The 14,918-nt window shown below is 36.9% G+C and overlaps 1 protein-coding gene across 1 annotated transcript in view; it reads left to right on the top strand.

The window, feature by feature from the left end:
- The first annotated feature begins 50 nt into the window (after nt 1–50).
- Nucleotides 51–14,918, top strand: part of ST13 (ST13 Hsp70 interacting protein) — a 34,516-nt gene continuing 19,648 nt past the window's right edge. The window contains exons 1-4 of the mRNA XM_054582425.1: nt 51–301; nt 6,040–6,094; nt 7,910–7,985; nt 9,572–9,642. Of these exons, the coding sequence (XP_054438400.1) occupies nt 192–301; nt 6,040–6,094; nt 7,910–7,985; nt 9,572–9,642 (312 nt within the window). The 5' untranslated portion in view covers nt 51–191. The remainder of the gene's footprint in view (nt 302–6,039; nt 6,095–7,909; nt 7,986–9,571; nt 9,643–14,918) is intronic.

Raw genomic sequence — 14,918 nt, 5'->3', positions numbered from 1 at the left:
TGCGCAGGAACAGAGGTGAGAGAGTGAAAATGAACAGGCCCAGGACCCGGGGTCACGAGACCATTGGTGGGCGGAGCCAGCGGCCGGGGAGGTTCTAGTTTGTTCTGCCTCGCGGCAGCCGCCCCCTTTTACACGGTCACGCCGAGTTAGCAACCTTAGCCGCGCTTGCTGCCTCCCGCTACTTTCCGGCCATGGATCCTCGCAAAGTGAGCGAGCTTCGGGCCTTCGTGAAAATGTGTAGGCAGGATCCGAGCATTCTGCATACCGAGGAAATGCGCTTCCTGAGGGAGTGGGTGGAGAGGTGAGACCCGGGCCTGAGAACCGTTGGGGGTGGGAAGAGGGACAACCGGAGAGGGAGTTGGGTCGGAGTTGGCCCGCGGAGTCGCCGCCTCTCTGGGGCTCGCTCCCAAGCTGGGAAAAGGAGGCGACTTCCGGGGGCTAATGGAGAGTCGGATAGCTTAGTATTGAGGCGGAGAAGGACGAGGCGGAACGGGGTCTCTGCACCCTGAAGTCGCCAGGGGTGTGTCTAGGGCGAAACGTAAATGCAGACCATTGCGGGTATTTAGGCACTAGACTCGAGGGGGAGGGGTGAGAGCTGCAAGACTTGATTTCGCATGGAGTTTTTCTTTTCTTGAAATCTCTGGTGTCCTGCTTAGGTTGCAGCGGCACACAGCAGCTTCTTTACGGACTATGCCTTTAAACAGTGTTGTAATAGTGGTTACAAATTTAATTAGTTATAAAATGATAGGTATATTTAATTCCCTTAAAAATTACAGCGATTCTGACTGCCTAGAATTACGTGTTTTGGGAATCAGTTCTACCGCCGTAGTGCCCTCACTTCAAACACTAAAGAGTGATCTTTGAAGCACCGATTTGTTTCCAAGGTTCTTGTTTTCTTGAGAGTACTTCGCCACGTGCACGGAATTAATTGAATAGGCATGGTGCCAGATACCAGGAAACGTATTAAATACAGTCTAGAAATATAAGTACGGAAATTTATTTTGATATTTACCATTTAACAGAAATTAGTGTTCTACACATGGAAGGGGAATTAAGGGAGAAAGGAAATCTTACCCGAAGTGATTTTTAAAAATCACTACTACTGTTGGGAATTTAAGAGATGACATACAGATTGCACCTCAAGGTGGTAAATAGCGACAGTACAAGGCAGTGTGACTTGGAGATAATATTACCTAAACATTGATCTGTTTACTTACCCATGAATAGCACGTATTTGAAACACTTTATTCCAACAAGCTTGTTCTCGGAAAGAAACATAAGTTACAATCTATCAATGTCTACGAAGGTATAATTTTTGTCCTGTAAGAAGTCTTTAAGTACTTATTTCCTCACCAGTTTTTCTTTCTAGCTATTATAAGATTTTTGCCCTTGCCTTTTATATATAAAATTTTGAGAACACTTAAAAATTACGGTAGCAACTTAATAACTGCTGTTAGTAATAACTTAATGATCCAAAAGCATCACTTAAAATATTTGTATACTTTTGTCTTCTTATACCTGCTCATTAGAGGAAAGTGCCTACAATTAATAAGCTGTTCAAATTCCAGGTAAAGAGAACATACACCACAGGAAGAAATAGCTGGCATCAAAAGTGAACATTATACTGAGTAGACAATGTTTTGTTCCACTCCTAGAGAAAAAAGGGGGACATTGAAGATGTTAAAACTTACATAAGAACAGTGTTGTAACTTGTGCTTGGAGTAATTGACTATGTAGAGAATTCCAGTTTAAGTTCTGGATAGTATTGTCAGGCATTATTTCCAAAAATTAGCCATGTTTTAATGTTTTCAATAGGTAATTCCAGTTTTTCTATCTGGTTCTATTTATCTTTTTTCTTTGTCATCCTAAATTGTTGGTTTAAGTATAGTATGGGATAGATGGGATAGTATAGTATGGGATAAAGCATCTTGGCATGTGAAGGAGCCTTATCTAAACTTTAATTGAATTTTTAACAAACTATTTCTGTTTTAATTTAAATTTGAGTTTTGTATTCTCTGGGGCCTTTGCGTGAGAGTTACCAGTTCCTTTTTTGTCTGCCTTCATAACAGTCTTCTTAAAGCAGTTTAAGATTACAGGAGATCTGGCTGAATGTAGAGATTTCTAGGTCCAGGAATATTCCTCAAGTTGAAAGCATTTCAGAATTCTTTCCATACCAAATTAGTCATAGATAACCCAGGTTTAGACAGCAAAGGACATTTGCTTACTTGCCGTAGTTTCTACCATTTTTTATAGCTTAAAATTTTATTTGATGCTGAGAATTTATTAGCTTAACCTTTTAAATTGGACAAAAAGAAATACAAAGAAAAAAATATTTGGCCCAATACACAGTGGGGCTCCAAGGAGACTACATTCTCTTCAGTATTTGTTTTTCTAGAGGGAGAAGCAGTGTGTGACGCTATTTCCTCCCACTGCAACTGGTTTACTTTGTATACTTCAGGTGCTTTTCAGTAAAATTTTCTTTTTTTTTTAAATCCTCAAGGCGAGGTTTTACTGCTTTTAGAGAGTAGGGAGAAAGAAACATCAATGTGAGAAACATGGATTGGTAGCTTACTGTATATTCCCCCCCCCCCCGCCCCCATGGATTGAACCTGTGGCCTGGCTGGGGATCGAACCCATAACTTTTTGGTGTACAGGATGACGTGCCAACCAACTGAGCCACCTGGCCAGGGCTTCTCAATAAATACTTTAAAAGAAGTGAACAGAGAACCCTTCTGCCCTCAATGGATTTAGGATGTAGTACCCCGTTTATTGTATATGTGCGTAAGTAACTAGCACAAAGTTTCTTGACTATTACCAAGTTAAAAGAATTACGACTGGTCTTGTGTGATGCCATTTGAGGAAAGTCTCTGTACCAGCCCTATTTGATAGCGTGAAACTGGCAAAGTCCCATTTGCAAGTTTTGTCAGTAAATAAAATTTACGTGTCTATACGTTGGCGCTGTCTTCAGAAGTTAACTAGAATTTGAAATGTGAGAAACTGTAAATTTAGCTTATGAATAAACTCTTTTGTGTTTTCCTCCCAAGTTTTAACTTTTTTTGTTTTTTTGGAAACAATTTCTAGCTTACAGAAAAATTGCAAGTACAGTGCAAAGAACTTCTTTTAACACTGTGCCCCCTGATACCATTAAGTGTGTATTTCTTCAGGAATACAACCATCATACTCAAGAAACGAATTACATACTGCATTTCATTGTCATGTCTTTTAAGCACCTTCATTCTGACACAGTTCTTCAGGCTTTCCTTGGTTTTCATGACCATGGCAGTTTGGAATATTAACTAGTTAGTTATTTTGTAGAATTTCTCTCAGCTTGAGTTTGTCTGATTTTTTTCCATAGTACTAGATTTAACTTAATATGTGTTTTTGACAGGACTATTGTTTTCTGAAGCTTTAACATAAGTTAGACTGTTGTGACTGGTGTTTGGATGTCACTCTAAATATATCCCTGGATGCTGCATTTGAAACTTGGGCAAAACACAGCTTAAGAATCCTGGTATATTCCTTAAAATTTAAGTGGAAAGAACTACTCTTTGATTACTGTGTTCTTTTGAAAAGTAGATTTTCTGTAGAACAGATTTTAAAAGAATTTTGTCATGTTTATAGGCCTGTTCTTTATCGTTGAATCATTTTGCTTTGCTCAGTGGAAGCTAAGATGTTTTGGATCATGAAATGATTCATTTACTGGCATATGGGAGCCACTTTTCCTTATTAAGGACACTAAGTAAAGATATTTACATGACTGAATGGTATTATAAGAAATTTTTAATTTTGTGTATTTTAAGATTTTATTTACTTTTAGAAAGGGGAAGGAAGCGAGAATAGCATCAATGTGTGAGAAATAATAGCGATTGGTTGCTTCTTGCATGCCCCCCCCCCCCCAACTGGGGACCTGGCACTTAACCCAGGCATCTGCCCTGACTGGGAATCAAACCGGCAGCCTTTTGGTTCATGGGCTGGTGCTCAGTCCATTGAGCCACACCAGCCAGGGCCTAAATTTTATTACATTTGCTATTTTATTTATACTTTTGCTGTGCGTTGGCTTCGTCAAAAGATAACATTGAGAATGAGAAGGCAAGCCACAGGGTGAAAGAAGGTATTTGCAACATGCAAAACGGACAGGGCTAGTATGTGGATATACAAAGAACACTTAGAAGTAAGTGTGACACAATCCAACAGAAATGGGATGAGAGTTGAACTTGACAAAAAAAGTCTATTTAGATGGCCAATAAATACAGGAAAAGGGACTCATTTGCAATGAAATACCACTGTACACTTATCAAAATGGCTAAAAATTTAAAAGATGGGGAATAGCTTAGTGTTACCCAGTGTGTGGAACAAGTGGAATTCTTACTGCTAATGCAAGTGTAAATTGGTTAAAAAACTCAGGAAAACCAATATTCATTTAAATCCAACATACATATACCCTATGTCCAGAAATTCTACCCAACTAAAATGTAAGCGTGAATATAACTCTAGTTATAAAGAATAGACATGCAAGAGTATTTTAGAGTAGGTTCCTTTCTGATTTCCAAGTTAATAAATCTTTTTGTTTTACATAAAAGTTAATGGCTATTTTTAAGGCAAATTTTAATCAAGTCTTTGTGACCTCCAGCTTTTACTATTATGGAGTGCTTTTAATCTCCATATATGGAGTGCACTGAACATTTTAATCATTGCACTGTTGCATGTAGCCCATATGTTTTAGAGTCCACCTCAAATGGAGCATATAGCACTAATATTTTGTAGTCTTTCACGCCCCCCTTTTTAAAAAAGATTTATCCATCTATTCATTTTTAGAGAGAGGGAGAGAAACATCATTGTGTGAGAGATAATTGATCTGTTGCCTCTTGCACGTGTTGGGGATGTGGCCCGCAACCCAGGCATGTGCCCTGAGTGGGAATCAAACAAGTGACCCTTTGGTTCGCAGGCCGGCACTCAATCCACAGAGCTACACCAGCCAGGGCTCCCCCCCCCGCCTTGTTTTGAAGTTAGTTGTACAGTAAGTCCTTACTTAACATTGTTGATAGGTTCTGTGACCTTAAGCAAAATTACATGTAGTGAAACCACTTTTACTATAGACTAATTGATATGAATAAGAGTTAAATTAAGTTCCTACGGCATTTCATCAATGTTATAAAAATACATGGATATTTGTTGTATGTAATTCATGGTGTTGCCCTCGAAGATTGGGTGAAAAGGGCTTGCCAACGTGAAGAGGAAGTACTGATGGGCTAAGTTTAAAGGAAAGTTGAAAATCTGTAATGTGAGGAGCATGTGAATATAAACAAGAAGAATCTTTTTCTTTTTTAGCCTCACCTGAAGACTCTTTTTCCATTGCTTTCAGAGAGAGGGGAAGGGAGAAACAGAGAGAAAGAAACATAGATAGGAGAGAAGCATCGATGGTTGGACTGGGGATTGTATGCATCTGGGCTGGGGTGGGCATCAAATGTACAACCTGGGCATGTGCTGACCAGGAACTGAACATAACCCTTTTGTTACGAGATGAAGCTCCAACCAACTGAGCCACGCTGGCCAGGGCAGCAAGAAGAATCTTTACAGGTCCCAACCAAAGCAAACAAACATTTTGAATTATTATACAGCAATTTCATAACTATTTCCTAAATTGCCTTTTTGAATTTAGTTGAGCTTTTACTGGGTTTTAATATTATCTACTGAATTCTAAACTAATAACTTGGTCAAATAATTTTGTCATTGAATGTGTCTTTGCCTTTTTTACTTTTCCTTTGGGAATGGGCACAGAGACACTGTATAATTACATTTATTAGGCTTGTTGAGGTAAGGAATGGGTAAGATTTTCTTTAATCATTATGCTGAAAAATAAGTAAAATTTTAAGCTGACAAACTCGTAATACTGAATTCAAATTGACTTTCTTCTTTAAGGTTTGAAAAGGTAATCATCTAAATGTCTTAACTTTTTTTCCCAGTGTAAATAAATACTGCTTGACTTAGTGAATTTTACTTCTCTAAACAAATACCATCCTTTTTTTCATCTTCCTCAAGCATGGGAGGTAAAATACCACCGGCTACTCATAAAACCAAATCAGAAGAAAATAAGGTAAGTTACGCGTTTTATCTATATGTTTAGTAATAAAATATCACAAGGTTTCTTAAGGGTGTTTTTCAAGTGCTCTCAGATTACCACTCTTGATTTCCCCAGGATCACTTGGAAATAAGAAATTTGTAAAATTTCTGTTTGGACATCGAATACCTGAAAACTGATTTAAAACTGGGAGTTTTGGGTTGAATAGTGTTCATTGTGTTTTAGGATAAATAAGAATAAATACTCTCTTTATTCATAACCTGTTAAGTGGTAAGTTCTGTGACTGAGTGCATTTGCAGTTTTTGTCACTGTATCTTTAGCATCTAGCACAGTACTTTTGTATTGTAGATATTTTATTAATATTTGCAAGGTAAATGAACAAATAGTCCAAATCAGTAATTTTCCATTTTTTCTGCCCTGTCACCTGACGGGGTCTTTTTGAGTGTGATCTATGGAGTTTCTGTTTATTTAGAATCCTGAACAAGGCTCATCTGGCATATGAAACTAGAAGTGATGCCTTTTTTAAAAAAATTTTTATTCATTTATTTTTAGAGAGAGGGGATGGAATGGAGAAAGAGGGAGAGAAACATTGATGTGCCAGAGAAACATAGACTGGTTGCCTCTCACACACCCCCAGCTGGGGACTTGGTCCACAACCCAGGCACGTGCCCTAGCCGGGAATTGAACTGGTGACCTCTTGTCCCTGAGGCGGCCACTCCATCCACTGAGCCACACCAGCCAGGGCAGAAGTTACATCTTTAAACAAGTGAAATGGAAGCAGTTAAACTAAAACCCCAAAAGTAGTTGATTTTTTGTTGTTGTTTAGATAAATCATTTGTCAGAGTTTGGTAGTTTCTGAGCCCTAGGTAGGATATTTTGCCATGTGATAAAGATGTATTAAGACAAAGTTATATTTAACCTATACTTCTAATCTGTTTAAAAAATGTTTATAATGGAAAGTATTTTGATTTAGAAAACATGACTGGTCTGTTTCTCAATGTATGCTAAAGCATCTGGTATGGTACCTTGCACATGGGGACCCAACAAGTGGATATACAAACCACACGGGTTACTTGTAGGGTGGGAAGGAAGTTTGGGTATACTCTGAATTCTTTGAGTTTTCATCATTTGTGTGTTAACAGTTCCATAGTTCCTCATTGGCCATTCCAAAACTCAAAAACTCATGAAACTATAAAATTCTTAAGTAGATTGGTTTTGCAGTAAAACATCTGAGTAAACATGTAACTCTTGATAGTTTTAATCTCACTTATTATGAATGCTCAAACTTTATTTTGCAGAAGTATCATGTTTGATTATGAAAAGTTGTGGGCTTCAGTGCCCCTGAAGGTGTTCTATAGTATATGCATCAAATTAGTTTTCTAAAATCCAAATTTCTTTTTTAAGATTTTATTTATTTTTATTTTTAGGGAGAGGGGAAGGGAAGGAGAAAGAGGGAGAGAAACATCAATGTGTGGTTGCTTCTCACAGTGCCCCAGTAGGGACCTGGCCTGTAACCCAGGCATGTGCCCTGACTGGGAATCGAACCAGTGACCCTTTGCTTTGCAGTCCAGCACTCAATCCACTGAGCCATGCTAGCTAGGGCCAAAATATTTTAAAACCTAAAACTCATTATACAAAAGGTTTGGATGAGGGACTGGACTTAACTTTGAGAGATATGAAAACAAAACTAAAACTTGTTTACCAAAGCAAAACAAGAAAGCATGCATGAAATAAAATACATGGGAATAGTTCATATGTAAAATTGTATAAATGAGTATATATAGGGTATGCTATTAAATACTGATAGTATTTTTGTCTTCCCTTTGCTAGGAAGAAAAAACAGATAGTAAGAAGGTGGAGGAAGACGTAAAGACAGACGAACCATCAAGTGAGGAAAGTGATCTAGGTGAGGAGCTGATAGTTTGTACTTGCTAACCCTCGTAAGATCATGTGTTAATTTTTACTGGCTATACATCAGTGTTATCTGTTAGAAATACAATTTGAGCTACATATGAAACAAATTTTGTAGTAACCACATTTTAAAAATTAGGTGAAATTAATTCAAATAATATACGTTAATATACTGAAAATATTAATATATTTAATGTGTAATCAATATGGAAAAACTGTTAATGAGATCTTTTTTCATATTAAGGCTTCAAAATCCATAGTGTATTTTGCACTTTAGTACATCTCAATGCAGATGTTACATTTCTGTTGGAGGTATTTGATTTGTATTCAGACTACGTAAAATTTGTAGTTGAAAAGCTGGGACATAAACCCAGGGTGTTCTAAACATACGTAAAAGTTTTCCAGTAATGGCATCGAACCAAACAATTATTTCCTTTTAATACTTGCATCCATGTTGATAAAACTGGTTCATTTCAGAAGAGTGTTACCTAATGCCATGAGTTTGGTGGGATTTCTGTTGATTTTTAAGACAACGAAACTGATCAAATAAATCATTCTGTAAATTTTGAACTCCTTTGAGACTATAAATGTATACTCCAATTATTAGCTGGGCAATCTCTTAATTCACTTACCCTATCTAAAATTAGCTTTAAAAAAGTACTTAAAATTTTTCAAATTTAGAATCAGTTGATCTTTGTTATTTTTAGAAAGGGTAAGATACCTTTTTAAGTCTTTTAATTTTCTAACAATTTCCATAACTGTATTTCTTTTTTACCAACTCTCTCTGAAAGCATTTTATTTTTTTGTGCATGAATTCAAACTTTTATAATTAGACAAAGCTACAGTTCCTGCTAGAAATTAATTTAAACAAACGTTTTTTGTTGGATGTTCTGATTTCAGGTAGCTAATTTAAATTTCTTTTTTTGAGTGTTAAAAGTAAACTCATTAAATTCAGTGTTTGCTAACAGTGTCTCATTTTTTAAAATTAAAAAAATTAATAATTAAACCTAATTGCTAGGTTTGCTATAGCAAATTACAGTTGTCCATCGTGAAATTTGCAACACCCCTCTTTATACTTGTCACTATTTTCATTATAGTGTGCTAGCTTTGGGGCTTAATTCTGCATTGGTATTATACCTTTATTTAGATTTAAAATTTATCCAAACTTCTTTAAACAACAGAAGTAATTATATTAAAATTAAGTGTTTTGTCATGATTTATATCAAAATATCACTGTAATTTGAGATACCTGCATAAGGTATTTCTTAAAATACTGGTGTGTAGAACATTTGAATTGAAACCATTTGTTGAAACTGACTAAATCATTGGTATGTCAATGTATAATACTAGCAGTTATGCACTTGCCTCTGTTCCCACTACAAAACAATCATAAATACTCTACAAAATGCAACAATTAAAATGAAATGTACTCTTACCAAAACACTAAAGTATTAAATTGAGAAATATTTTACAGTACATTAATTTAAATAAAGTTAACAAAATAAAATATTCAGTTAATCAGTTGCACTGGCCATAGTTCATTAGTTTTTAATAGTCTTGTGTCATTTTCTTTTTTGGCAGAAATTGACAATGAGGGTGTGATTGAAGCAGACACTGATGCACCTCAGGAAATGGGAGATGAAAATGTAGAGGTAAGTTTGATGGCTTATTTTCTGCTTTTTATACAGAATCTGAAAGTCCCACCTATTGCAGTGATTTTATGACAATTCTCCCAGGAAAAGCACAAATAAATCTTTTTCTGAATTAAAGCATTTAGGAAAGCATTTTATTTTGCTAAAAATATTTATAAAAATTCTCATTATTTTAAGTCCTACTCTCTAATAATAATTGAAATCCTTGTTTTCTATGTACCTGGTTTTTCATTTGCATCTGATTTGACTGTAGAAGTGTCTGTTAAGGGGATATCTAATACCAAATTGTTTTCCAAAATGATTTTGTCAGAACAGGTATGATAATGCAGTTAAAATGATGCAAATTGGTTCTTGGGAAAGGGTGTTGAAAAAAACTTAGTGCAATAACATATTAACGTACATGTTTTATATATTTCTTGTATTAAAATGGAGGGGGTGAGCCCTAGCTGGTGTAGCTCAGTGGATTGCGCACCGGCCTGTGAACTAAAGGGTCGCTGGTTCGATTCCCAGCATAGAGCACATGCCTGGGTTGCAGACCAGGTCCCTAGCAGGGGATGCGTGAGATGCAACCACACATTGATATTTCTCTCCCTCTCTTTCTCTCTCCCTTCTCCTCTATAAAAATAAATTAATTAATTAAAATCTTTTTTTAATTCTTTTAAAAAAAATGGAAGGGGTGAGAATTTACGAAAAATGTGTAAAAAGGCTATTCGACGGTTGATGTAAAAAAAGTTTGAAAAACACTGTAATGCAATAATAGCAGCTTAAGAGGTTAGTCCATAACCTCACCAACTCTTGTTACTGTCAGATTTCATCTTTGCCAATCTTGTGTGACATGCAGTGTCCTTGTGACTTTTAATTTGAATTTTCTTGATTTCTAACAAAGTTTAACATATTTTGATGGTTATTGATTATTTGCATATTTGTAAAGGCCTATTCTGTCTTTTCCCATTTTTCTTTTGGCTTTTTTTTTTTTTTTTTTTTTCTTTTACTGGTTTACAGTTCATTTTATATTCTGGATACTAACAGTTTGTTGTCTGTATGTGCTCCATGTATTTTCTACTAGTTTGTGGCTTGTCTTCACTTTATGTTGTCTTAATAAACAAAATCTTTTAGTGCAGTTAATTCTTTTATATATTATGCTTTGTTGCCTTAAGATTATAAATGTAACATTGTTTTTTCCTTCTGAGAGTTTGATACATTTGCCTTGTGTGGGTCTGTTTTGGTAATCTGTTGTTCTGTTTAATTTTTTCAGTGTATTAATGACACATTGTGTTGCATAGCTTTATGCTAAGTCTTCTTATCCGGTAGGGCAAAGATTCCTCCCACCCCCCAAAAAGCTGTTTGAGTATTTTGGCTGTTCTTGGCTCTTTGTTCAATATAAATTTAGAATCAAACTGTTGTTGATTTCTTCCTAAAAAAAAATAAGATTTTTTTTTCCCTATTAAAATTGCGTTAAATCTAAATCAATTTGGGGAGAAGGTACATCTCACTATTGACATTAGCTATCTATGAGTGTGGTATCTAATTTTTAGATCTTTCTTGGCATTATTCAGTAACTTATATTTTATTTTCTCCAAAATGATTATCACTATTTTTTTTAATTTACTGGTTGATTTTAGAGAGAGGGGAAAGGAGGTAGGGAGAGACTGAGAGAAACATCGATTTGTTCCACTTACTGATCCATTCATTGGTTGGTTCTTGTATGTGCCCTGACTGGGGGTTAAACCCACAACCTTGGCATATCGGGTTTATGCTCTTACCAATTGAACTACCCAGCTAGGGCAGCCTCCATAAATATCTTGTACATCTTTAAGAATACATGTAAGTATTCTTAATGTCTTACATGTCTTAAGAAAACATGTAAGTGTCACTATGTGGGAATTTTTTAAATTGTGTGTTCCATTTATTGATGGTGCTGTGTCATCTCAGTGTGTCTAGAGTTACAATTCTCTTTGCTTATCTTGCTGGGATTTTTGGGGCATCTTAAATTCTAGGATTGTTAACTTTCTTTAGCTCTGGAACATTTCCAGCAAGTATCTCTTTGAAATGTTGCCTCTTCCCACTTCCAGTCAAGATGGAGGCGTAGGTGGACATGCTTTGCCTCCTTGCACAACCATAAGTATCACAACTAACCCTCAAAAAAAAAATAAAAGAAGCCCCAGAACTGCCAGAAAATGGAACTGAATGGAAGTCCTACAACCAAGGAATTAAAGATGCCATATTCATCCAGATGGGTAGGAGGGTCAGAGACAGTGAGCCAGGGCGGAGAGGTGCAGTGTGGTGGCGGAACAGGCAGTCCCACATGCATGTGTGGTGGATATGAATTGGGAGGCATACCTTGGGAGCAAGTGATCCCAGCCCCAGGCCAGACTGCACAGCCCAGGGTTCTAGTGCCAGGAAAATAAAGCCTCATAATTTCTGGCTATAAAAACCAGTGGGGGTTGGGGCAGTGGGAGAAACTGCCAGTCTCAGGAGAGTGTGTTTAAAGGGCCCACATGGTCCTAGAATGTGTGCAAACACACCAACTCTGGGACCACAGCCAGAGGGGCACCAGTTACATAAGGGAAGGGGGTGAAGTGACTGGAGATCAGGTGGGTGCCGAGCAAGCCTCCAGTAGCCAGGCAGCAGCATTGTCCCCTCTGCAACCCCTACCCTATGTACAGACACAAAATGGTGAAGTGGGCTACCCTGCCCTGGTGAATATCTAAGGCTCCACCCCATGCAGAGTGAGTCAAAGCAGCTCCACCTTATACACAGGAACAAACACTGGGAGGCTGCCAAATTGAGGAGACAAAGAAATATGGCCCAAATTAAAGAACAGAGCAAAACCCCAGAAAAAGAACTAAGCAAAACAATAACCAACCTATCAGATGCAGAGTTCAAGACACTGGTAAAAAGTATGCTCGCAGAGCTCATTGAATATAGCAGAAACATAAGGGAAGAAATGAAGACTACACTAAGTGAAATAAAAGTCCACAGGGAACCAGCAGTGAAGGGAAGGGAGCTAGAGTTCAGATCAGCAATTTGAAACACAAGGAAGATGTAAACAATCAACTATAGCAGAATAAAGACACAGGAATTAAAAAAAAAAGAGGACGGCTATGACATTCCAAAAGGCACAACGTCTGAATCACAGGGTTGCCAGAAGGAGAAGAAGAAGATGAAGAAATTGAAAACTGATTTGAAAAAAACAATGAAAGAAAACATCCATAATTTGGTGAAGGAAATAGACATACAAGTCCATGAATCGCAGAGTTAAATCCAAAGAGGACCACACCAAGACACATCATAATTAAAATGCCAGAGGTTAAGGACAGAATCTTAAAAGAAGCAAGAGAAGGAGCATTACCTACAAAGGGGAAACGTTTCCATAAGACTATCAGCTGATTTCTTAAAAGAAACTTTACAGGCAAGGAGGAACTGGCAAGGACTGTACAAAGTGAGGAAAAGCAAAGACCTACAACCAAGATTACTCTATCCAGCAAAGCTATCATGTAGAATCAAAGGGCGGATAAAGTGCTTCCCAGAAAAGATAAAGCTAAAAGAGTTCATCATCACTGAGACCTTATTATGTGAAATGTTAAAGGGACTTATTTAAGAAAAAGGTCAAAACTATGAACATTAAAATAACAAACACAACTATCAGCAGCTGAATCTAAAAAGCAAAGACAAAGCAAACAACTATAACAGGAACTGGATTGTAGATATAGAAATCACATGGAGGATTATCAGCAGGGAAGGGATGGGGGGGAAGAATGGGGGCGAAAGTACAGAGATTAAGAAGCATTATTGGTAGGTACAAAATAAACGGGGATGTTAAGAATAGTATAGGAAATGGAGAGGCCAAAGAACTTAAATGCATAACCCGTGAACATGAACTAAGGTGAGGGATTGCAGGAGGGGAGGGGGTTACCAGGCAGAGGGGGGCAAAGGGAGAAAATTGGGACAATTGTAATAGTATAATCATTAAAATATACTTAAAAAAAATATTGGCTCTTCCCCATTCTCTCTACTGTCTTTCCAGACTCCTAGTTAGATATATGCTAGACTGTTCACTGTTAAGTTCCATTCAGGAGTGCTCTGTCTTTGGTCCATTGATATTTGAATTGTGATGCTTCTGTTTTTCACTTTGATACTTTGATTACTTTTAAAGCCCACCTGGCTATTTATAAGTCTTTTGCTCCTTAACTCATTTCAGAATTTGCCTTAATTCTGTTAAACCCATTAAATTCTTTTGCTGGTCTTGGTCTTCTGGGATTTTTCCTGACTGTTGCTCATTGAGATACCTTTATTATTTGTGGGTTTTATGGGTTAATTTAACTATGAGTTGTTTGAAATTTCACCAGTGGAAAGTTTCTGAGGCATGGGGGGAAGGCATGTTCCTCTAAAGGAGATTGTGTTTGTTCCTGGCCATTGGCTCAACTGGTTAGAGCATCATTCCAATAGTTTGAAATGTTCAAAGTAACCTTTCCATGAACATGATATGTATCTGGTGTCCTTTGATAGATTTTTACATCCCCCTCCCCCATGAAAGATTCATGTGAACTTAGAGTGGTATCTTGTTCTGTTACGTTTTAAAATTGATTTTTGCTGATGTGGAGAAACTCTGGGTTTGTTTTTTATGCTGCTCGTGTTTCTGAAAACTTCATTGAATGATCTTAGTTGATCTGATAACTTGTTGGCTTCCTTTGTGTTTTCTAGGTAAATATAAATAAAGACGACTTGGTACTTACACTTCTTAAACCTATCAAATCATTGTTTTAATTAGCCAGCACCTCTAGTAATATTTTGCAGAGTAGTGGTGACGGAGTGGGGATTTTTTTGTTGTTAAAGAAACCTCCTAACTTTGCATTTGTTTGCTGTGCTTGTCTTAAAATAATCATTTACTGTCTGCATCTTTTACAGTGTTTATTTTGTCTAGTATAGATGCTCAATAGATGTTTGCTGGAACAGATTATGAGATATTTCTTTTCTGAAGATTGAAGCCTAAAAGGAAGTAGCTTTAGTTCTTGTGAGGAGATTGAGTTTTAATATTTGTGAATAACTAGAAAGAAATTGGTAAGACAAGAGCAGAGCAACATGGCTTAGGTTGGGATGAGGGGAGCAAAAGTAATGTCTAAGGCAGAGTATGATGAGGAAAGTTTGTCCTTTCATGTAAATGATTAAAACTCACCCTGTATAATTTCTTACTCTTCAGTTATCATAATTATTCTCTTGGCTCTCTGGAAGCTGGAAAAGAATGACTAAAAATGATATTTGTGATTACCTCATTC

The sequence above is a fragment of the Pteronotus mesoamericanus genome, unplaced genomic scaffold (genome assembly GCF_021234165.1).
Source record: "Pteronotus mesoamericanus isolate MK-2021 breed Mesoamerican mustached bat unplaced genomic scaffold, CSHL_Meso_final contig_702, whole genome shotgun sequence".
NCBI classification, from domain to species: domain Eukaryota; kingdom Metazoa; phylum Chordata; class Mammalia; order Chiroptera; family Mormoopidae; genus Pteronotus; species Pteronotus mesoamericanus.
Note: the sequence above shows the minus strand (reverse complement) of the source record. Positions and strands in the feature narration are given on the sequence as shown.